Source organism: Gadus chalcogrammus, chromosome 19 (assembly GCF_026213295.1).
Source record: "Gadus chalcogrammus isolate NIFS_2021 chromosome 19, NIFS_Gcha_1.0, whole genome shotgun sequence".
Classification (NCBI taxonomy): Eukaryota; Metazoa; Chordata; class Actinopteri; order Gadiformes; family Gadidae; genus Gadus; species Gadus chalcogrammus.
In genome coordinates, this window is record NC_079430.1 from 14,673,006 (window position 1) to 14,697,551 (window position 24,546).

At 50.8% G+C, this 24,546-nt stretch overlaps 1 protein-coding gene across 1 annotated transcript in view; it reads left to right on the plus strand.

The window, feature by feature from the left end:
• The first annotated feature begins 4,006 nt into the window (after positions 1-4,006).
• ppfia2 (PTPRF interacting protein alpha 2) overlaps positions 4,007-24,546 on the plus strand; it is a 114,792-nt gene continuing 94,252 nt past the window's right edge. Inside the window, exon 1 of the mRNA XM_056578545.1 lies at positions 4,007-4,255. Within this exon, the coding sequence (XP_056434520.1) occupies positions 4,007-4,255 (249 nt within the window). The remainder of the gene's footprint in view (positions 4,256-24,546) is intronic.

Genomic DNA, 24,546 nt, shown 5'->3' on the forward strand with positions numbered 1-24,546 from the left:
CAACACAAAGTCTCAAAGCTCTTCGACAATGTGGTCGGATTTGTCCCTGTGCTGTGAAAGATAAGTAATTCTAAAGTAGTTCCACCTACCCGTTGAAGAAGCGAATACATGATAATATACTAGTAATGTTGTTTATAAATCCATGGATAAATAGCCACCCAAACCAAAGCTAAATTAGCATTTATTGCCCAGTGTGTGTGTGTGTGTGTGTGTGTGTGTGTGTGTGTGTGTGTGTGTGTGTGTGTGTGTGTGTGTGTGTGTGTGTGTGTGTGTGTGTGTGTGTGTGTGTGTGTGTGTGTGTGTGTGTGTGTGGTCGTTGCATTATTTGCTTGCAGGAGCTGTCTTGCTTGTATTCAATGACCTTGTTATTTGTCCATTAATAATAATTAGGGCGGAATGTGGCTCCGGAGGTTGAGCGGGTTGGCTTGTAACCGGAAAGGTTGCTAGTTTGAGTGTCGAGGTGTCACTGAGCAAGACACCTCACCCTGACTGCTCCCGACGAGCTGGCTGTCGCCCCTTGCATGGTTGACATCGCCGTCGTTGTTTAAATGTGAGTATGAATGGGTGAACGTCAGGCAATATTCGAAAGCGCTTTGAGTGGCCGCTGGTTAGAAAAGCACTTTATAAACGCAGTCCATTTAACTAAACCGGCTCTGTCCCTGACAACACCGTCCTTGTGATTTATGTGCCCTCGTCTCTCAGCGGGGATCAGCACACATCCTCCCAGTTGCATGCCACTCGCCACTGATTAGGCCGTAATTAGCAACATAAGCACCAGCGGTACAAGAATCCAGGTCGCTCGCATTTCCTCTTCCGGCCATACAGTAAAACAAAGAGAGAAAGCAGGGGAATACGACGAGAAAGCGGGGGGGGAAGCCACAAGTGTCTAATGAGCGTCTTGGTTAGGGCTGACGCGGCGTCGGTTCTTTGTTTGTAGCATCCATATTTGATGCCGTCTTCTTGTGCATCAGCAGTTCAGCAGTGCACACACGGTTTTTGTGCTGATTGGCTCGTCGATCATCACAGTGCGGGAGTTCAGAGGGCGTGTTGAACGGAGGGCCGACGGCTCCGCTGTGAGACGGTGAGTCACGGGGCCCTCTAGGAGCCCAGGATGTCCCACTCCCTGCCCCCGAAAAGGAACAGGGTTTGATCCCCCCCATGTTCGCAGTCTGTAGGCATCCTTGAGGAAGATGCCTACCCTTAATGGGCTCAGGTCATGCCACCAGGTGGGCGTGTCCACCCAGATGTATGACGGATTGATGATCAACGTTTGCTACGGTCCACTGGGTAGGCTGGTAGACGGATCTTTCCAGCGTACATCGAGGTGGACACGCCCACTTGTCACCATAAAAAATCATTCCTTCCCTGTGTAAAATGGCTTGCGTCAGCAAATGACACCCGTACCTGGTGGCATGACACGAGCCCTTTAGCCTACGCCTTAGTGACCTGCCTGTGTCTGCATTCAGGGAGGTCGGACGGCACGTGGCTCGGGAGGCAGAGCAGGTTGGCTGGTATCCGGAAGGTTGCTAGTTCGATCCCCGGCTCCTCCTAGCTGAGTGTCGAGGTGTCGCTGCGCCAGGCGCCTCACCCTGACTGCTCCCGACGAGCTGGCTGTCACCTTGCGTGGGTGATTTCGCCGTTGGTGTGTGAATGTGTGCATGATGAATTGTTGAGTGTCAGGCAATATTGTAAAGCGCTTTGAATGGCCACTGACTAGAACTGGTTAGAAAAATGCACTTAATTTAATATTTACCATTCACAGTCGTTCGCTTTAACCATTTAAGTCCTAAACTGCCTTTTTCATAATATCGACGCTGGTTTATTTATGTGCCCCTCTTCAAACCGTGTTCTCTGACTCTTCGCCCAGTTGAGAAACATTGAGCTGGGCCGAGTGGTAGTCAAGACTCGGTCGGATCAGGCTCCAGCCAGGAAGCCATGTTGTGTCCGGTCCCATCTTGAATGGGGGGTGGGGGGGCTGCCATGTGTCGCACCCAGCCTGCCAGACGGACCCCCGTCTCGGGACTAAACGCCAGCCGATCTCTCCCCCCGTCCCCCTGAAAACCCCAGCTGGGAGCCTGGCCGCCTGCCTGCAGATTGTCTGGGTCTCTCCTGTGTCGGGGCTTTTGTAAGAATCCCCCCGAGTGCCGCCTGGCAAGGGAACGCTTGCTCCAGCACGTCCTTGCCAGAGGGCACACAGCCCTGTCATTGTGGCCCCAGTGAAGAGGGCCGCCGCTGGGGAAGCCACGGCAGACCTCCCCTGTGGATGGACCCTGGCATGAGTACAGACCGGGAGCCAGGAGACAAGGGGAGCCATTCAGAGGAGGCAGCAGGCGTTGGACCTGATGCTGCACCGAGGGGGATGAACGACAGGGGAATGATTATCGTCGCTTTTAAATACTGATACCGTGATGGCAGAGGTGTGTAGGGCCCTAGCATAGCGCGTCCTGGAGCTATCAAGTGTTTTTGTATAAAAAAACAAATTTGGGATAAATACTCCTTTGTCCTTTTTTAACACTGTGGTTTTTCAGTGTCGCGTAATTGATTGTAATTCGTTGAATTGAACTGCATCCGATCCCAGGGTATTTGGCTGATGTTATTCTGGCTGAAAAGTAGAGCGAAAAAAAACACTGGCCCTCTCACCTGCTCCTTAATGACTCAGTGTGGGACTCTGGCTGCTAAAAAACTAAAGTGTAGTAAACACTAATTCCCACACTGGTCCTTAAAACGACAGATTCAGCCGGGGCTAATGTGTGTGTGTATAAATACACTACTAGCCTCCTGCGCGCTGAGACTCAGCCCAATGAGATCATGCAGCAGCGAGGGCTGTAGTAGCGGTCTTCCCTTGGGAGGCACAGAGGAGATTACTCTGAGAAAACACCACCGCCGCGGCCTCCTCACAACAACGCCGCTGCTACGATACGATGCCTTACGCAACCGCAGCCCCCGCCGACCCATTAAGGCACACGAGCGTGAAATATGGGCCACACAACGGGGCCCGGGCCTGGCCGTGACGCGGCTGGGGCTTTGAGACGACGCAGCGCAGCGCTCCCAGTGTGTCGGCTCCGCTTCCCGTCCCAGCCCGGGCCCCGGCTCGTTCCCGGCGCGCATGCTAAATGCTAAAGTCCCCGCCGCGGCCGCCTGGGAAGCTAGCAGTCACTTCCAGTCGCAGTACGCACGGCGGGGTTCTGCCCGTAGTACTACGAAGTACACGGGGAGACGCTGACATGTGGATGAGAAAAACAACTCACAATGCCCCCCCCCCCCCCCCCCCCGTGCGTTCTGCGCATCGATGAATCCATCCCTGATGAGTTTCCAATCACTGCTTTGTAATGACACGTTTATCTCTACCTCCTCTCCCGTCCCTGCCCACCCCCTCTCCCCCATGCATCCCGTCCCCTCGTTCTCTATCACCTTCATCCTCCTCCTTACACCCCTCCCCTTCCCTCCCCTCTCACCCCCCCCTCCCTTACTCTCCTCACCTACCCTCCCTCACTCTCCCTCCTCTCCCTTCCCTCTTCACCTAACACCTCCCCCCCCCCCCCCCCCTCTCCCTATCCTTCTTCACCTGCCCCTCACTCCCCCTCTCCTCTTCCCTCCCCCTCACCCCCCCCCCCCCCTTCCCTCACTCTCCCCCCATCTCTCCTCTTCCCTCTTCACCTACCCCCTCGCTCTCCCCCCCGGCTCCCTATCACCCTCTGCTCCTCCCCCTTCCCTCTCCTCCTCCCTCTTCACCTACCCTCTCATCCTCTTCCCCCACATCCCACGTTCATCACCCTCTTCCTCACTTCTCTCCCCCCCTCTCCCCTTCCCTCTTCCACTACCTCCTCACTCCCCCCTCTCCCCTTCCCTCTCGCCCTCGTCCTCACTCTCTCCCCTCCCTCCCCCCATCACCCTCTTCCTCTCTTCACTCCCCCCTCTCCCCTTCCCTATCGCCCTCGTCCTCACTCTCTCCCCTCCCTCCCTCCCTCCCTCCCTCCCTCCCTCCCTCCCCCCCAGCAGCGTCAGGATGATGTGCGAGGTGATGCCCACCATCAGCGAGGACACGGCGCTGAGCCAGCGGGGGTCCCAGAGCAGCGCCTCGGACCCCGACTCGCACTTCGAGCAGCTGATGGTGAACATGCTGGACGAGCGGGACCGCCTGCTGGACACGCTGCGGGAGACCCAGGAGAGCCTGGTCCTGGCCCAGCAGCACGCCCAGGACGTGGTCTACGACCGGGACTCGCTGCAGCGCCAGCTCAGCTCCGCCCTCCCCCAGGTAAGGGCTCCGCTTTGGGCGGGGTCAGAGGACGGCCGGATGGGAGATCGTGAGGACGTAGAAGGGAGGTTGTGTTGGGGAGAGTGTGAAATGTCGGAAGGAAGTTACGGAACACGTAGAAAGAATGTTTTGAAGAAACGCAAGGAGAACTTTGCAGGGCGGGAAGTGTTAAACACGGAACGGAAATTATGAACGCGAAGGAAGAACTTCGCAGATCGGGAAGGGTAAAACGTGGATAGAAAATGAACGAAAAACTTACAAAGAATGTTTTGAAACGTAGCATGAAAGTCTGAAACGTAGAAAGAAGTATTTTTGAAACTCAGGAAGATAATTGCAGAGTGGAACGATTAAAATGCTGAAAGGAAATTCAGAAATGTCGAAGGAAGTTCCGAAGACACATCGGAAAGTATAAAACGTAGAAATAAAATCTTATGTGGTGTGAGTTGTGAGGCTTGTAAGGTTGTCCTCCCACCTTCAAAGACAAGGTGCACTTAGATGGGAGGCCCTACCATTGTGTGTGTGTGTGTGTGTGTTTGCCCCCTCCACAAAGAGAGAGAGAGTTAAAGTCAGTCATCATCAGAGACAAGTTAGAGATGGATAGATTTTACAGAGAGAGAGACAAAGAGAAACAGAGACAGAGTGTATGTGATGGATTGTTCCTCACGTTCGTTTGCGTGGCGGTAGGGTGTTGATGGGTTTGTATTGTCTCACTCTTATCTCTCCATTGTACCGTTGCAGAAGTACAGTACAGACTAGATTACTTTATTGATCCCAGAGGAAATGATTCATGAGAGACGCTCAGCTCAGGCCAGGAGAAGCATCAAAGTAAATAAAATACAATGAACACAACTGGCAGTATAAACAGAAAAAAACAGCATGAATATACATTTTTATTATAGTTAATGTATGCATCTCACCGACAACGGAACGTAATAAAATATGCTCATATCAATAAAAAATACATGTGTAACCAAGGCCAAGGTAGAGTTAGTGACTCTCAGGTATATTGCGGCCATATTAAATCATCATATGGTCATCCGGTCATTCTCGGTCAAAAGGTGCAGATGTTTCCCAGATTGATTAAAAAATTCAACGTTGTATGGGACATTAATAGAATACTCAATGAAACGATGTCCCCTGCCCCATTTTGGGCAATATTGTGATAGGTTGATACGTCCTGGCCCTTCTAAATCATACTTAGCATTGTGTAGCATCTTATCCTAGCCATCTATGTTGTATACGGGGAATTGGTTAACCTAGCGATTGGTAGTGCTTGGCACTTAGTTCTATGAACATCCTTACTTTAACGACAGCGATATATTGTTTCTCTTTCTTCTGACAAATGTACTTATTGTTAGTCGCTTTGGATGAAAGCGGCCGCTAAATGCCCTCTGGGTAAATGTTAACGTAAGGTTGGAAAACGTGCTTTTAACGATTTGCTGCATTCAACCAGAACGAACTACTAGTCGTGGCGTTCAACCCTGTATCCTTTCAGGAGCGAGTCCCCCTTACCCCCAGATTACATCCTCATTACCCTGTGATGAACAGTCACTGTTTAGTTCTGCCGTTTAAACTCTCTCTCGCCCCCCCCCCCCTCCGGTTGCGGGCTGTTTGGCTCGCTCTCGCACGCTTAACGTCGCAAGATGGGGCTTTTTAACATTCTAACGACGCTGCACGGCCTGGCGTAACGTGCCGGCAATAAATGGAGATTGTCTCTCTCTCTCCGCGCGGAAAGTGTGTCAGTAATTCCGGTCACAAGTTCTCCGGTCTCAAGGGAACTCTGAGGGGTTTGTTGGTGATGGTGCGGGAACTCTGGCTCACAGGCGGTGCATGCAGATAGCGCGGTAATCTCTCACGCACACGCACAAACACATGGACACGCACTTGCACACACACACACACACACACACACACACACACACACACACACACACACACACACACACACACACACACACACACACACACACACACACACACACAAGCCTGTTAAAATAAGTTTATTCTCTCTTCACCTCTCTCTCTCTCTCTCCCCGTCTTTCTGTGCACTGTCTTGCTCTGTATCTCTCTCTGCCTCACACCATTTCTCTCCTCCTATTTTACTCTTTTGCGCCCTTGCCTCTGCCTCCAAGCCTCCGTCGCTCTTCTCTCTCTCTCTCTCTCTCTCTCTCTCTCTCTCTCTCTCTCTCTCTCTCTCTCTCTCTCTCTCTCTCTCTCTCTCTCCTCTCTCTCTCTCTCTCTCTCTCTCTCTCTCTCTCTCTCTCTCTCTCTCTCTCTCTCTCTCTCTCTCTCTCTCTCTCTCAGAGGCTGCTCTTTGAGTAGAGAAGCTGGGTTTCTTACTAAGCTGCTCCATACTGCTCAGAGCAGACTGTAGAGGGGAAGGTTAAAAACAACGTTCAACCAATTTATTTTATTGTCAATGTGATTTGGTGATTTTTCAGACGAAGATACAATTTAGTTGCTAATCTTGCTTAAAAACGTAGCAGCTGTTATGGTACTTCTATACTTTTAATTAAAATGTTACAACTGTTGGCTGCTAACCTAACTGTTAACCCCGGCCACAGCTATGCCATTTCAGTTTCTCCCTCATTCATTTTCTTCATTTTATTTCCTCCCCCCTTCCCGCCATTCGTCATTGTCGCCATGGCGCCCGGTGCGGTCGAAATGACCAAATAACATTTCCGTCGCGCGTCGGTTTCACTGACGTTGGAAACTAGACGGTGGCCTCTGTGATTTATGGGGCGTCGGTGTGCGATGACAGCCGAAGACATGGAGTTCTCCCGCCCTTGTCTAGCTGGCTGGCTGGCTGACTGTCTGTCTGTCTGTCTCTCTGTCTGTCTGCCTGTCTTGAATGAGATGTCACTGTGACAGTTGCTCCCTTGCCGCCAAACGGCTCTATTGATTAGTTTGGCAGGTTCTTATTGTGCCTGCGCAACATCATTATTAGCAGGGATAGCTAGCCGGTTTCAGTTGTTAGCTTCTATAATTATACAGAGGCTCGACAAAATCAAACCACACTCATATTTTGCGTTGCTGCATATGAGCGTAAATAAAGATTCTTATCCGTTTTCTGGAAAAAAAAACGGCTTTGTGTAAAAAAATTAAAACGGAAAAAGAACTACAAATTGCCTTCAAACATGGCCGCATCTAACTGGTGCTGTGACGCGCTGGCTCTGACAGCCGCCTGCATTTGTATGGCCGACCCGCCTTGGCCCAGATTTAGCTGCAGCCATCTGAGGAATGACTGTAAGGAGAGAGGCCCACAATTGTAAGACTGTGTGGCTCTTAAGGAGGCCACCAAATCGCTCCCAGGGCCCCACTTGGTGAGTGTGTGTGCGTGTGAGTGTGCGTGTGTGTGTCTGTGTGTGTGAGTGTGTGTGTGTGTCGGGGGGGGGGGGGGGGTATATGTACGTGTGTGTTGGTATATGTGTATAATAAATGTGTCCATGTGTGGTGTGTGGGTATTTGTGCGTGTGTTTGGCTGTGTGGGTATATGTGCGTGTGCGGGTGCGTATGCGCATGTGTGTGGTTGCATGCTTTCCAGGGGCTGTAAGATGTTTTTTTAAATATGGAAGGGGCCTTCATGGTGTGATGGGCAGCCTTTGCTGATCTCAGAAGACCCCCCACCCCACACTACCCCCCTCGATACACACACACACACACACACACACACACACACACACACACACACACACACACACACACACACACACACACACACACACACACACACACACACACACACACACACCGTAGGAGGCTGTCCCACCGTCTCAATTAGTCATCTCTCGTTCTCCCCTTCATTGTCTTTCTATAAGGGGTTTGTGCTGAATCGATTCTAAAGACAGTAGAAAGGGGGGCCAATTCCAGGAACTGCTAGAGTCGGTCGTGTGCTAAGATCAGCGGGATGGCACATGATGGCCTTAATGCAGAGTACAGCGTCCACCATTCTTTTTATTTTTTTGTGTTGGAAAAATGAATCGAGTCAAGTTTATTTATTTATCTGATTTATCAACTGATTGCAATTATTATCAACACACACAAGCAAACCCTGAGACAAAAAGGGGAAACAAATGAAAGACAAATAAGTAAGTAAGGAAGGTGTACATCTATTCAGAATTTAAGAAGATAAGAATTAGGATACTTACATAATTCAATAATTTTTTTCTTACCCATTTTTGTTCATAGAGGAGGAGAGAAATGGTGGGAGGTAGAGAGGGATACAGAGCAAGACTGTGCAGACAGACAGAAGGCCTTCTTGCTCTGTATCTCTCTCTGCCTCACACCATTTCTCTCCTCCTCTTTTTGCGCCCTTGCCTCGGCCTCCAAGCCTCCATCACTCTCCACTCTCTCCTCTCTCCCCCTCTCTCCTCTCGCCCTCTCCCTCTCTCTCCCATTCCCTCCCTCTCTCTCTCTCTCTCTCTCTCTCTCTCTCTCTCTCTCTCTCTCTCTCTCTCTCTCTCCTCTCTTCCTCTCTCTCTCCTCTCTCTCTCTCTCTCTCTCTCTCTCTCTCTCTCTGTCTCTGTCTCTCTCTCTCTCTCTCTCTCTCTCTCTCTCTCTCTCTCTCTCTCTCTCTCTCTCTCTCTCTCTCTCTCTCTCTCTCTCTCTCTCTCTCTCTCTCTCCATCAGAGGTCAGGACTCTCTTGCTCTTCATCACACGTTGCGCTGATCGGAGTGACACCAAACATTTCCCCCCCCCCCGTCCTCCCACAGCCCACACTCCCTCCCACTGCTGGGCATGTACTGGCCAGAGCTGGCGTCACCCTCTCACCCCCTCACTCTGTCATCCACCTTGATCCACGGGCCCCTAGGCCCCTCGTCTCCTCATCCGCTCACCCTCTCATCTGCTCACCCTTTCGTCCCTCACCCTCTCGTCGCTTCACTCTCTCATCCCTTCATAGCTCGTCCCTCACCCCTGTGTCTCTTCATCCTCTCATCCCTCACCCTTTCATCTTCACCTTCTCATCTGATCCCTCACGCTCTCACCCTCTTCACCTTCTCATCCGTCATTCCCTCAACCCTCACCCTCTCATCGTTACCCCGCCCTGTCGACACTACATCCCGTCATCTCGTCCAAACTCAGTCATTCCCCTTCTTTCTCTCTCTCACCCTCTCTGCCTCTCTCTGCCCTCTCTTTCTCTCCCCCCTCTCTCTCCTCCCTCTCTCTCTCCCTCACCCTCGCTGCCATGCAAGGCAGAATGAACGTGTGCGATGTGAGGATGAATAACAACCACTCCAGCAGCCCATTGGCCTCCCCTTCCGCTGCCCCCCCCCCCCCCCTCCACCACCACCATTGGGGCCGACCTCATGAAAGCTTTTCTAGTCTAATTTCCCGTTTCGATTGGATCGCTTTGGCCGTCCAGATGGGTCTTTAAAACGGACTAGCAGCCTCAGAGACAGCGGCAGGGGGCCGTTTTACTGGGATGAATCCGCAAATTGCAATGGCCGCAAAGCGTGGCTGTTATGAACCTCACAAATGTGATGATTTGGTTTGGATAACATGATGTGCCGAATGACTCGTTCTCTGTGTGTGTTAAGAAATGTCCAGTTATAACCATGGACCCCTGAGCAAGGAGCCAATCAATGACTAATGTTGGAACCACCTTCACTCAGAGACTCCCACACATCCCCAGAGTCCTAAAGCCCCTAAGGCCAAGTGCCCTGCTGTGATCGTCTCTCTCTCTCTCTCTCTCTCTCTCTCTCTCTCTCTCTCTCTCTCTCTCTCTCTCTCTCTCTCTCTCTCTCTCTCTCTCTCTCTCTCTCTCTCTCTCTCTTGCCCTCTTATCTATCTTTTTCTCTAATCCCTTAAAAACAAAATCTCTCACCCTCTCATCCCTTCACCCCTTCATTCATCCATGACCAGCTCACATCCTCACCTACTGACCCAACTTTAGCACCCATTATTCCCTGCTGTGATTGTCTCTCTCTCTTTCCCTTTCCACCCCCCTGGGGTCCCCCCCCCCATATGCTGGTCTCTCTCTGGCCAGCTAGACAGTAATGAGATCGCTGTGTATTGATCATGTCTGTCTGTGTGTGTGTGGTAATGAAAGCTTAGCACCAGGTTTCTGTACAGGGGAAGGCGATTGATCCACTCCTCTCACCCCCCCCCCCCCCCCCCCTCTTCCCCATTCATGACTGCCAGAGAGGCTGCAGTAAAAAAATAACAGTCAGACGAGAGATTTCTGTACTTGCTGTTACTACACAGGGAATCCACTTTTCCCTTCAGGGCTTTTTGAGTGTGGATATTGCATCATGTGCCAAACGACTGCGGAGTCTGCTCGAGTGTGTTTTAGTTTGGTACGTTTAATGAAGTCAAAGGGAGTCAAAGCTTATGCCCAGATTTTGAAATACAGCTATGAATGCTGCTCGTGCAGGTTTGTTAAAATACTTGACAGGACTGCAGAGTAGCTGTAGGAAAGCAGAAAACATTGAGTAGGATTTTCTCGAAGTTATAGGATGTTGGCCTTGGTATTTCGTGTAGGGAACCTATGTGCACAGTTTGCAGAATGGAAATGACCATCTTGCTTCTAAAGGAACGAGCATTAGCATACTCATAGATTGGGGCGTGCTCCATGTAGGTATTGCCTCGCTTAAAGAGATATTGAGACCCAAAACATAGTTTCCTGCCAGTTAGTGAAGTGCCTGTTGGTAAACTCTTCAACGTCACGATGGGACACCTGCGGCTAGCTGTGTGTGGACATGTGCTGCCCCTAGCCAGAGGTTGATGGTGATGTTGGCGTCCGAGAAAGTGCTGAACTCACTGGACACTCATAGAATAAGGCTGAGGTGTGTGTGGATTTGTGGGGGTTGTTTTTGTTTTTTTGATGTTCGTGTCCGAGAGGTGGTTCGTGCTCCGTGGACACTTTCATTGTCCCACGCAACAACGGTATTAGTAAAGGATCGCAAAGTACGACCCCTTCAGCCGCACGCTGCCATCTTTGATAGGGCCGACCTCCAGATGAGTGTGTAACCGACGCGCTCCACATCAGAGCGAGTGTGTGAGTGCGTTTGAGCCGTCTCAGGGCCAGGCGGGCAGCGGCAGGCCGCAAAACGGGCGCGACTTGGCACAGAGGAAGTGTTGGGGGTTTGGTGTTATTGGAAGAGATAACGGAGTAATGGGATTGATCCCGAGATGGTGTGTCTGTCTGCGTGTGTGCGTTGGAAATGATGGCTGCGCTCGAGTCCTCTTTAAGAGGGTGAGTGTAATCTTAAGTGTTTGATTTGGAGCGCGGCCTAACGTTTTGATGGGGCGACAGTTGATTGCTTTCTTCTATCGCACGATAATTAGTTTGTTATTTATTCTTTGGAGCTGTCGGTGTGCAGCCTTTGTGGGGTTTTGATATATTCTGAGGGGCAAGCATTATTCCTGAAGGACTTGGTCAAGCTGCAATCAGTGTTTTAAAGTGGGGTGAGCAGAAAGTGCAGACTGCAGCTTTGAGCGTTTGTGTCTCAGCAGTCAGCATGCAGATGACATCGCCTGGGAAGCAGACAAATCTTGCAAGCTCGTGTTTTATTCGCTCCCATACGACGTATACCGAATACCGTACTGTCACCCCCGTCTTACTTCCCAGGCCTCCGACCTGGCTTCATGGCTTGACCCTACATGTTTTTGTGTCGAGTGTCTGTCCGGCCTACTGTAGTTCACTCTTTCCAAGATCTCTGATACAAACGAACAACAAGTTCACGATTGTCCTGGCCAGCACATTGAGACACACCAGACGGACTAAAGAGCACCATGTGTCCGCCTGCACTCTGTTGGCTCTGTGTTCCTTCAGAGCCATTCATAACGATGATCTGATTAGGCTTTGAATAGCTCATGATCTTGACTAGCCCTTCCCCACGCAACGATAGGATTATTAGATTCTCTATCTGGGTCGCTAAACAGTAATAATAGTACCAATAATAATAGGTGCGCAAAATGAAAATCCAGTTGAAGATTTCTCTTAATAGCTTACATCGCCCCAAACCCTGAAAAGAAGGACACACAAAAAAAAGTCATTATTTGGGTTTGATATCGAAATTCTTTATTCTTAAGGGCAATCGATTTGAAAACCGCTAAACTGAAGCTACAGTTGAAAACTCATTAACAGGAGTCTAAAAACATCTCGGTACAGTTATGCCTCCCCAGGTAAGCGTCCATCACTAATCCCAGTGATGCGTCATCAAACACTAAGGGAGCCCCATCAAGTTCCTCAATTCAATCCACCCTCAAACCCACTTTAAGATTCAGCCAATCGGCTGTGCCTTGAGTCATGGAACGTACCATCCCTGCCCACCATCACGGGGGTGAATACGGAGCGGCGGCAGAAGAGCGGAGCAGGAAACGGGGATAAAGGAGAGGAGTAGGAGTGGCCTGAGGCGGAGAAGAAAGAAGGATGACTCAGGGAAACGGGTTTGGAGGATGCATGCTTCTCTTTCTTTCTGCTCTCCCTCTCTCTTCCTCCTCCACGCCCGGCCGTCCCCCCCCCCTCCGGGCTCCTGCAGTCAGCTGGTCCGCTCCGCCAGAGCAGCACATGATCTCCAGCCATGATTACCGTTATTGTGCGCCCAGCACCACATGGTGCTGGCCCGTGGGCTGGTGTTTTTATGTGTTTTATGTTTGTGTGTGTATGTGTCTGTGTGTCAGTGTGCCTGTGTGTGTGTGTGTGTCTTTGTGTGTGTGTGTGCGCGTGCGTGCGTGCGTGCGTGTGTGCGTGCGTGCGTGCGCGCGCACGCGCGCGCCCCAGCCTGTACCTAGGGTAGGGTTGATGCCGGGTCACATGCAGGTTAGGAACAGCATGTAGTCGTTGACTATTGCACCGTGGTCCCCTGTATCATGCAATGGAAAATCCCATTATAGCTTAGCTTAGCGTAGCATCATTAAATAGCATTGGTTGTGTTTATTGCTTCTGTACGGCGGGAGCTAGACAAGGAAGATGGTTCAACAGCTGCCGGTCGTACCTTAGAGAAGCTGGGTGTGCTTTCTCCGTACCGTACCTCTGCTCATGATAGTTTTACTATATTTTCTAGTTTTTTTACAACCTCACCGCACGCACGCATCTTCTAGTTTGGCAGCCATGATTCTCCCGTCGTGGATGTATCCTGTTTTAACGAAGCTCTCCTATTGGGTGTGAGAAACCTTGTAAAACTGCGTCCATGGCGAGGAGAGGGAGAGGAGACGGGTTTATGCATACATTAAAACAGGGTGGTACGTTGTACTGTGTTGAGTAGTCTCATCACGAGAGAGTAGAGCAGGAGGAGAGGAGGAGGAGACATGAGGAGCAGGAGGAGCAGGAGAAGAGGAGGAGGAAGAGGAGGAGGAGGAGAGAGGATAAGCAGGAGGAGGAGGAGGAGGAGAGTAAAGGTGCAGGAGGAAAGGAGCAAGTGTTTGGGATCTTTGGAGGAGACGGGTGCATGCATACATTAAAACAGGGCGGTACGATGTATTGTGTGCTTGTTTGCGTTGTGGCGTCTCGTCTGTCCTAGATGCAGGATTGCCACGGCAAGCTGCACAGCTTTCTTTGATCCCTGCTGTGAAACCCGGGATGTTCCTGGAGAGATAAGGTCTGTGGTGACGTGCAGGAGGCGAGTTAATGCTCTCTAAATGCACATGTTCTTATTTATTTGCGTTTATTTATTTGAGGTGGGAGGAATTTTTTATCGCTCCTCCACATTTTCTTTATTTACCTTCTACCTATCTTGTGTCTGTGCCAACATAGCCTGTCTCTCTCTCTCACACACATCCTCTCTCACACACGTACTGTCTGACACACAGTAGCTCTTACACACTCACTTATGCAGGCACACACAAACACACTCTCACACAGGCTCTCTCACTCTCTCTCTCGCTCCCTCTCTCCCTCTTACTATCCCTGTCTCTGTTAAAAGCCACAAAGATCCCAAAGACTTCCACCTCCTCTCCTGCTCCTCTCCCTATCGCGCCTTTCCTGATTTTCCTCTCTCCTCCTCCTCTCCTCTTCTCCCCTTTTGCGCTCCTCCTGCTCCTCTCCACTCCTCCCCTCTCCTCCTCCTCCTCCTCCTCCTCCTCCTCCTCCCCTCTTCCTCTTCTCTCCTCCTCTCCTCTCCTCCTCCCTTCTCCTCCTCCTCCTCCCCTCTCCTCCTCTCCTCTCCTCTCCTCCTACTCCCCTCTCCTCCTCCCTTCTCCTCCTCCTCCTCCCCTCCTCCTCTCCTCTCCTCTCCTCTCCTCCTACTCCCCTCTCCTCCTCTCCTCTCCTCCTCCCTTCTCCTCCTCCCCTCTCCTCCCTTCTCCTCCTCCTCCTCCTCCCCTCTCCTCCTCTCCTCTCCTCCCCTCTTCCACTCCTCCTCCTCCTCTCCTCTCCTCTCCTACCCTCTCCCTCCTCCCCTCCTCCTCCTCCTCTCCTTCCTTTAATCCGGTCCAGATGCCCCGAGGCTCTCCATGGGGTGTCGGGGGGGGGGGGTTTGCGATCGATGAGGGCGTCTCTGCCAGCCGCGCTCCGATCAATTACCTTTTAAAGAACTTTTGGACGGCGCTCTAATCAGCCAGACGGGATCTGGGTCTGCGCTGACGTCTCTGGCTTCCTGTTTCAGCCCTTTCCTGCTTCCTGTCAGCGGTGCGTTTCCTCTCTCTGCTCTGAGGGGGGGGGGGGGGGGGGCAGGTGACTCCTGCCGGTGACGGGGCACCTCAGACCACCGGCTGTTATTGAATTATCTCCCTGATGGATGACAGAATTAGAGGGGGTAGCTCTGCTAGGGGGGTCTCGTGCTCGCATTTTAACGTCTCTCGCTCTCTCACTCCCTCGTTCGCTCTCTCTCTTCCTCACTCCCTGGATCTCTCTCACTCCCTCGTTCACTCTCTCTCTTCCTCACTCCCTGGATCTCTCTCACTCCCTCGTTCGCTCCCTCGCTCTCTCTCTCCCTGGATCTCTCTCACCCCCTCGTTCGCTCCCACGCTCTCTCTCTCCCTGGATCTCTCTCTCTCCCTCGATCTCTCTCACTCCCTCGTTCGCTCCCTCGCTCTCTCTCTCCCTCAATCTCTCTCACTCTCGCTCCCCCCCTCTCTCACAGGGAGTCAGCAGATGTTTTTTTTTAGTTTTTCTTTAAAGGTTATCTGGAGCTCATTATCGCTCTTTTAGCGCGTTGCCGAAGGACTATCTGTCTCTGTGAGATGTTTTTCTTCTATAAGGACGAGGACATCAAGAGAAATATCAGGCACAGAGTAGAGAGTAATATGTAGTTTAACTTTCATATTTAAATCGTGTCGTCTTTTAAAAATCTGGAAATGAGGAAGTTTCTCAAAGCACAAGAGAATTTTGACTCTTCTGCTTTGTCTCTCTCTATCGGCATTGCTCTCTCTCTGTATCTCTCTCTCTCTCTGTATCATTCTCTCTCTGTATCACTGTATCTCTCTCTCTCTCTCTCTCTCTCTCTCTCTCTCTCTCTCTCTCTCTCTCTCTCTCTCTCTCTCTCTCTCTCTCTCTCTCTCTCTCTCTGCATCACTCTCTCTGTGTATCACTCTCTCTCTCTCTCTCTCTCTGTATCACTCTCTCTCTGTCTGTCTGTCTGTCTGTCTGTCTGTCTGTCTGTCTGTCTGTCTGTCTGTCTGTCTGTCTGTCTGTCTCTCTCTCTCTCTCTCTCTCTCTCTCTCTCTCTCTCTCTCTCTCTCTCTCTCTCTCTCTGTATCACTCTCTCTTTGTCTCTCGATGTCATTGTCTTTTTCTTTCCATTTCTGTGTCACTTTCTCTCTGTCCCTCAGTCTCTTGTTCTTGCTGTCTTTATCGCTCTGCATCAAGTGTGTGTGTGTGTGTGTGTGTGCCTGATGTAGATAGTGTTAAGGTGTGTGTGTGTGAGAATGTGTTTTTGTTCAGAGGTTTGCGGCGCTGTGGGGAGTTATGTATGACGCAAATACAGACACTCAAATTAGACCACCAGAACACACACACACACACACACACACACACACACACACACACACACACACACACACACACACACACACACACACACACACACACACACACACACACACACACACACACACAGGAAGAGGAGGGAGCCGTCCTCTGCACAAGCGGCCCCAGATAAACTGGATTATTATGAAGCGTTTGGCCACTGGGCCTGGTCTTGGTTCAACTTCAAACGAAGCCAGACCTTTCCTTCCCTGTGGCCTCCAGACACTGAGGTCTGTCTGGTATCTGGTCTGTGTCACCACCTCTCGCTTCACAGACTAGGAATAATACAGCAAAATCGATGGGAATATTTAGTGGAGAAGACAAACACAAAATATACAGCTTGATTCTGGTTCCAGATGCAGTAATTGGCTAATACGGGATATTTAGCAGGCTATCGACTTCCTTAATTTTTAAGAATCAGAATCAGAACTACTTTCATAACATCTTATTGTACAAATACACAGGAGTAAAATTCTTAGGCTTGGTTCAATCAAACAGGCCCTCAAAACCCAGATTGCTTCCACTATACAACCTCCTTCCCTCCTCTCCCCTTCCTCCTAATATACGTTCTTATTAAATAATTTTATTTTTGCGTACACTCTGTATGTAAAGCATCTTTGAGTACTGACAAAAGCGCAACATAAATCGAATGTACTATAATTGTTATTATTTCGTCTGCAGTTGTCAAATCCCAACTCAGTGAACACAGACGCCCTGACGCGGTTCTTCTGATGGAGGAACACTGGTTCCCCCCTCCCCCCCGCTAGGGCCCACACACACTGGGGGCTCTGCGCTATACATCCAGGGCTGCTAAGCTTGCAGCTGCGCCGCGGTAATGACTGCATTCAAGCCTTCGCAGTGCTGCTCTCGACGGCCAGGAATAGGGCGTGACGTCACGGGGCTGCCAGCTCTCGGGCTGAGGGCCTCATTCAAGGACTTCCGAAGTGGGTCGGAAACGGGGCGGTGCTGGTGGTGGTGGTGGTGGTGGTGGTGGTGGTGGTGGTGGGGGGGTGTAGCATTGTGTTGTGTCATAGCGGGAAGGACACACGGCACACGTAGGGAAGCACAGGGTTCCTTGGGTTTGTGTTCTGGTGTGTCGGTTTGAATGTGAATTTGGGATGTCGATGACAGTTAGTGGCGGTGCTAGATTCTGATTGGTTCCTGGGAGCCGGAGCTGCGACGTGATTGGTCCGTGCTAAAACGTTGCGACCGCATAAGTGCTGGTGTGTGATTCAGCGACTTTAAAGCGACGATTGTATCTCCAGCCACGCTCGGCAAACTTTCACTCGCTCACTCGCGGCTATAACCAGTTCGGAGAAGAAGAGATCGAGAGGATATTACGTATCGTACGTATTGAACCGACAACTGCTTGGGGGGGGAGAATAGATTTAGTCTATGCTCATTTGAAAACCCTTCCAGCCGGGGTTGATGTAAAATCCCGTGCTTCCACTACAGTCCTGCGTTCTACCACGCATGACTCGGTGTGTGTCTTCAGAGGAGGCTGAAGAGGTGAGCGGGAGGGAGAGAGCAGATGCCTTCCACGCGCTCCGTCTCACAAGTTCACACACACACACACACACACACACACACACACACACACACACACACACACACACACACACACACACACACACACACACACACACACACACACACACACACACACACACACACACACACACGCGCGCGCATCTCCTCAGTGGCTCAGTGATTTCAACAGCAACGACAAACCGTCCTATGGATTATTTCTCCCTCCTCAAGGCCCAAACACCCCCGAGGTGGGAAGTGACCTGCAAGAGGATCCCTGCATGATGAAGGTGAAATATAATGAGGAAGAGGAGGAGGAGGAGGAGAGACTGACCCCGTTCTGCAAAACCTCCTGGAGAATGCGACTGCGTTGATACTGCATGAGCAGTATGAGTTATCACTTTTTTTACGTTTAAAGTTCATTATCCCGTGCACATTAAATCAACAACGGGTTAGCGCTCGGTCAGTGATTGCAGATTAAAAGCTTCAGTTTTTTGGCTTCCTTCAGAGTTCAAACAAGTAAATAGAAGATATGAATGCATAACACTAATCAAATAGAAACAGCTCCTTATTTACATGCAAAACATGCACCTGCATTTCAGACTTTTACCATCACCGAAGTAGTGAATACTTCAGCACAAAGTTGAGGAAGAAGCCCAAAAGGAACAGACGCCATCTTGGTTCCAAAAGCCGCCCCTGTGGTTTTGCTGGGACAACAGCGTGACAGCTCGCCTTCTGATGCTGTCTGGTGCCCCGCTGGCACCCCCCCCCCGTCCCCCCCCCGTCCCGTCCCCGTCCCCCCCAACCCCGACCGCCAGCCCTCCCGTTCCCGACGGCGTTTGTTACAGCGCGGCACACTTCCCACCGTCGTTAATCACGGATCTTATTTGTCATGAATCGTCTAGCTCCACCACAACAGGGGGGCGGTGGAGCCCGGTATTACAGTAGTTCATCTGTTTATCTCGTTAACTAGTGACTAGCGCCGTTCAAGGAGTGTATTTTTTAATGGAGGCAGGCGGTGTTATTGGGATTGCCCATGCGTGACTCTACAAGCTACGATGCGTTTCAGCCACGTGTTTACACTTCTTTGTTCGCCAGCCTGGTGCGACTCGGCTAATTAGCCCTTCACCCGCAGGCACGGTGATAACTGAGCGATTAGGCACGCACGCTGGTATATTAGCATCAAGTGTTCAAGCTAGGCTAGCCTTGTTGGGGAGAGTATCTATGTTCCCCAGGTCCTATGTTCCCCGGGTTCTATGTTCCCCGCTTTGTATGTGACCGGGGAACACAGGACCCTGTGAGCAAATCTTTTTTTTGCAGGATGGTAGGGGCAAGTACCGCCTTCTTCGCCTCTAATTCGCCTGTGATTGGTTAGAATGTCTCTCCTCCGATTGGTTATGGTTAGGGTTAGGTTTAGGGTTAACCCTCACCCTCACCCTAACCCTAAACCTGACCCTAACCCTAACCCTAACCCTAAACCTGACCCTAACCCTTTGGGGAACATAGGGATGACCCCCCTTGTTGCAGCCGAACGATAGCGCCAGAGTACATTTCAGCGAGACAGCACAGCCAAACCCACCCATTGCATTCATCCCAGCCCATCCACAGCTGTTAGCTTTGTGAGCGGTGCTAGTTTTGTTAGCACTGCCCACGGCTGCTGTCTCCTAGGCTAACATACAGCCCGGATACGTCCTACCCAGAATGCATTTCTGCTCGAATGTCTGTTATAGCAGTGGTTGGATGGGACCGGCAGGATCTAAGGAATAAGGCTGGAGTCTACCTCAGAAAATCTCGGACCAATGAAATGCATATTTTCCATTTTATTTCATAGTCTATGTTATTTGTAACATAGACTATGAAATATTTTAATTAAGCCTATCACTCAAAAATAAAATACATCAGGTCTTCATATGTCCCTTCCGCCTCTGAATATAACAGATTGAGAAGCGCTTTCCTCCTCATGAAAGCAGCACCTGTGATTGTCTGACCTGATTGGTCGGACAATCATATAACGCCCATGCATTTAACAAATCAACCTGAAGTGGTCTGCCCTACAATTTACATTACAAAATAACATATTGTAGACGTGATCTCTGGTATAGAGACATGAAATATCATTTGTCAGAAATGTGAACTGTAAATCGTTTGACGAATTCTTCATCGTAAAGTGTTTACTCACTTGTCAACGTCTTAATGAAACAAGACTAGCGTTGGACGTTCATCAAGCTAGCCTAGTAGCATCTGGGAATTTACCCACAATTACATTTTTATTGTCTGTTCAATCAAAATTTGGAAAGAGATTATGGATTTTCTTTCTCGTTAAACAACAGCGGCCGGTTTAAGATACAGATTGCTTTGCGGCTGTGGCTGAGCGATGATTACATGAACGGGTGGCTGAACTCGCAGCTCCACTCCAGTCGGTGCTTGTGTCAATAAGCACGTAGCGCCACAACATTTCATCAAATCTTTTATTAGATGGGGAGTTCATCATCGCATGGCGACCAAGACCACAAACGTCTGTCGTAAAATGACTGTTGTGTGTTTGTATGCATGTGGCTCAGGAGGTACAGCGGGTGGACTGGTAACCGGAAGGTTGCTAGTTCGATCCCTGGCTCCTCCTAGCTGAGTGTCAAGGTGTCCCCTGAGCGAGACACCTCAACCTAACCGCTCTGGACTAGCCGGCAGTCGCCTTGTGTGGTTGACTCCGCCGTCGGTGCGTGAATGTGTGCATGAATGTGTGAATGTTTGGCAATAATTGTAAAGCGCTTTGAGTGTCCGCTGGTTAGAAAAGCGGCGCTGTATCACGCTGAAGGGGTAACACAGCTTGCCCGCTGCATCCGTCCGTCAACGGACGACGGAAGGCGTGTCTGACGGATGGGGGTGTGGTATTTGCCGCCTGAGCCATGATCTGATTGGCTGACGGATCCGTTGCAGCCTGAAAAGTTAACATTTTCTCAACTCCTGAACGCGAGAGACGGAGCCGACGGAACGGATAGACCCACAATGCATTTCGGGATCGCCCCATGCTAAGTCAATGAGATCCATCAACGGACGGATGCAGTGTGAAGGGGGTTGTTAGGGGTTTGATTCCAACACGGGCCACATTTTAATGTTTGCCATTACGTTATCGTACGACTGTTTGGCCCTCAACCAAACCGACCAACGTTTAAAGATAAGACTTTATTAATCCCGGGAGGGAAATCAAAGCGAGAAAGATGGCTACGACCTGTAGAGAAACGGTGATTGATCAATAACTGCCCCGTGAATAAGTGCCGGCCCACTGTTTAAACAGCCCTATGCTCCTACTTAAACCAACGAGGGAGACGTTGGGCTTCCGTGGGCTTCCGGAAGCACATCTGTAGATGATGGACGGCAAGGCAAACGGAACGACGTAGAAAGCTTGTAGCGAGTGTGCGGGCGACCGCGTATTAGCTTTCTCCCTGCGTACGCACACACACCCGCGCTGAATATAGATCAACGCTGGCTCATTTTAATCTGCTGCCCTTGGCTCCTTATGCTGCTAATTAGCATCTCGATCGGCCAATCTGAGGATTCTCTCTCTCTCTCTCTCTCTCTCTCTCTCTCTCTCTCTCTCTCTCTCTCTCTCTCTCTCTCTCTCTCTCTCTCTCTCTCTCTCTCTCTCTCTCTCTCTCTCTCTCTCTCTCTCTCTCTCTCTCTCTCTCTCTCTCACCTGCTCTCTGTGCTCTTGTGGCAGCTTTAGTCGTTAAGCGCATGCGCGCGCGTGTGTGTGTGTGCTGGTAAGGTGTGTTTGTGTACGTGTGTGTGTGTGTGTGTGTGTAATGTTAAGAAGATGCAGTGTCTGCGCATCAGGCATTGGTCTGCTGTCTCCAGTGATGCGCTTTATATCGAAATAAATACGTGGAACAGTGCGGTGTATATTTATATACATGTCAAAGTGAGTCATCCATGCTGCAACACTGTTTATCTCTCGCTCTCTGGTTGCCTCTCTCTCTCTCTCTCTTGCTGTGTGTGTGTGTGTGTGTGTGTGTGTGTCTATATTAGAAATCTGCAACCATTGTTTAATGTGATTTTGCCAATATGGACGAGCCTGACATCTCCAGAACAATTTGCAAATACGTATTAGTCTGGAACCTCTAGGATTATTTTTCGATTTCCAAGGGGCGTTATAAACGGGTGCAGAATCCCTCTGGACGCCATTGGATAGCTCCACAATCAATCAGAGCAACGGAACACGGGGCAGCCATCTTGGTTGGCGCTTGTCTGTACAGTGATTGTATTAACCCCGCCCCATTTCAGATAAACGGTTGTGATTGGCCAGACCCGGGCCACGTCGGCTGGAAGTCTGTCTGAGCGGGAGGGAAGCCAGACGCATTAGCCAGGGCAAATATAACATGAGCTCGCGGATTTGTCTGGTTTAAATATGGACAACAATCGCTAAGAAGTGATCCATCCTTGTTCAATGCCGCAGAGAAAGCCGACTTTCCAACGGACTCAGACTGACAGACAGACAGACAGACAGACACAAGTGCACTCAGTGTATACAGAGTAGTCTTAGTAGGTCTCCGTTGGAGAAGTGGAAACACGTAAAAGCTCTGACATCTCCATCTTTCTCAGGTTGTAATGTCCACCTCATCTGGGTTGCGCTGGGCTTTCTTTGGGGGGCGGGTCTCCTCCCTTGATTGACAGGATAGTTTCCTCTAGTCTGGTCCCGGTAGTCTGAAACAAAGAGAGCCGGCCGCTGCAGGTGTGATGAGTGCTCCTCCCCCCCACGATCGATTGGAGGCAGACGCCCAGACATCCAGAGTCTACCCCGTCCTCCCATCCCCTCCCTCTCTCCCCTCCCTCCTCTTCTTCCTCTCCCTTCCCCTCCCCTCCCTCCCCTCTCTGTCCCCCCTCCTCTCCGTCCCCTCCCCTCCCTCCTCTTCCTCTCCTCCCCTCCCTCCCCTCTCTGTCCTCCCCTCCCTCCCCTCTCTGTCCTCCCCTCCCCTCCTCTCCCTTCTCCTCCCCTCCCTCCCCTCTCTGTCCTCCCCTCCCCTCTCTGTCCCCCCCCCCCACCCCTCCCCCTCCCCTCCTCCCCCCCCTCCCCTCCTCACCCCTCCCTGTCCTCACCAGCGGGCACTAGGGAGGCTCTGCTGCTGGGTCACTTAGGGGGAGCGGGGGCAGTCCATCACCTCCGGTGTCTCTACACCGCGGCCCGGCCCGGCCGGCCCCTGGTCCCACAGAGCGGCGCTGTGTGAACCCTGCAGGTGCAGCGGTGGTGGTGGTGGTGCTGGTGGTGGTGGTGGTGGTGGGTTGTGCTGGCGGCGGTGGTGTTTTACTGGAGCGGGGCGGTCGTTAAGCGGTGTGTTTCATTACTGCACTGCCGTGTTCTGCCGCTGCTCCGGCCCTCCCACTGGGCTGCGGTGTCGCGGCGGACGTGTAGCGCACACACATGCACGTAGTGTACACAGGGCGCATGCACACACGAATGCACGCACGTGCACATACATGCCCACGCACACAAATGAACCGGCCGTGCAAACACATGCACATGCACACGCATATTGGCATGCGCACACACATGCACACATGTACGTTCACACACGTACGCGCGGCGCACACATGTACACGCACGCATGCACACATACACACGCACACATACACACATGCACACATGTTCCCGCACACACACACACACACACACACACACACACACACACACACACACACACACACACACACACACACACACACACACACACACACACGCCTATCTAATTGCATTGCACCAAGTGAAATGTGGAGTCAAGGTCGTGGGGTAAGGTCAAAGACACACAATGGAATGAAAATTGACTATATCCCCCACATGGTCGGCTAATTCACACAGCCACATCACTCAACAAAGTGTTGCGAAAAATTCAACTCAATTTTCAATCCCCCTCCACCCTCCATATTTACGTATACACTCAAACAAGCTAAAATGGAGGCTGGCGGGCGGGATTTGTCGCAGTACAATTAAACGCTGCAGGGATCTAAATAAATGCTTTTACATAGAAAACAAGTAATCTCTCCTTCCTAATTATGATCCGTTTGACTTGGAAAAAGAGTCCCCAAAACAGAAGCGTTGTCTGAAACGCTCCGTTGACACCAGGACTACACAAGGAGCCATTCAGCGCTTCCACAAATAGGAGCGTACGGGGTTGGCTCAGACCGGTTGGAACGAGCTTGTGACAATAGAGTCTTAAGTCCTAAGCAAACGCACACACAGAGTCTCACATTCTGTATAATCGTTGGGGAAATGTCTTATCTGTCTCTGGCTCCATCAGCCTAGTTTGCACAGATTAGTGTCTTCACTGAAACACCAACACACACACCCACCATCTTCTCATCGCTTTAGAGGTAAACCGGTTAATCCGCTACGATTTCTGATTTGCATCGTCATGGTGCCTCGTTTACTTCGGCTGCATCCCAATAGTCTTTCTGCAGCTATTTCCGCCGGGTGAAGTAGGTGTAGTGAATGAGCAAAAGGAAGTAGAATGTAGCAACGAGGTTGGGAATGCATGCAGCCTTAGTCTCCCAGCGCAGATGGCCCAATGATATCGCTTCCCTTCGCCCGCTGATGACCACAAACGAAGAGGCGGTTGGCATATTTTGAGCAGCTGTTGCCTGGATTCAGATCAACACAGAAGAGGAGTTGACCTTTGACACGATGATTAGACAAACAAACACATAATGGGATATTTTTCTGGGATCTATTCCGGTTGACGTAAATAGCGCCGCTCTGATTAAATGATTTGTGCAATCAGGACAAACTAATTACGTGCAGACAGGATGGAAAGGAGGTGTGATGTAGGTGTGTGTGTGTGTGTGCGTGTGTGTGTGTGTATTTTTCTG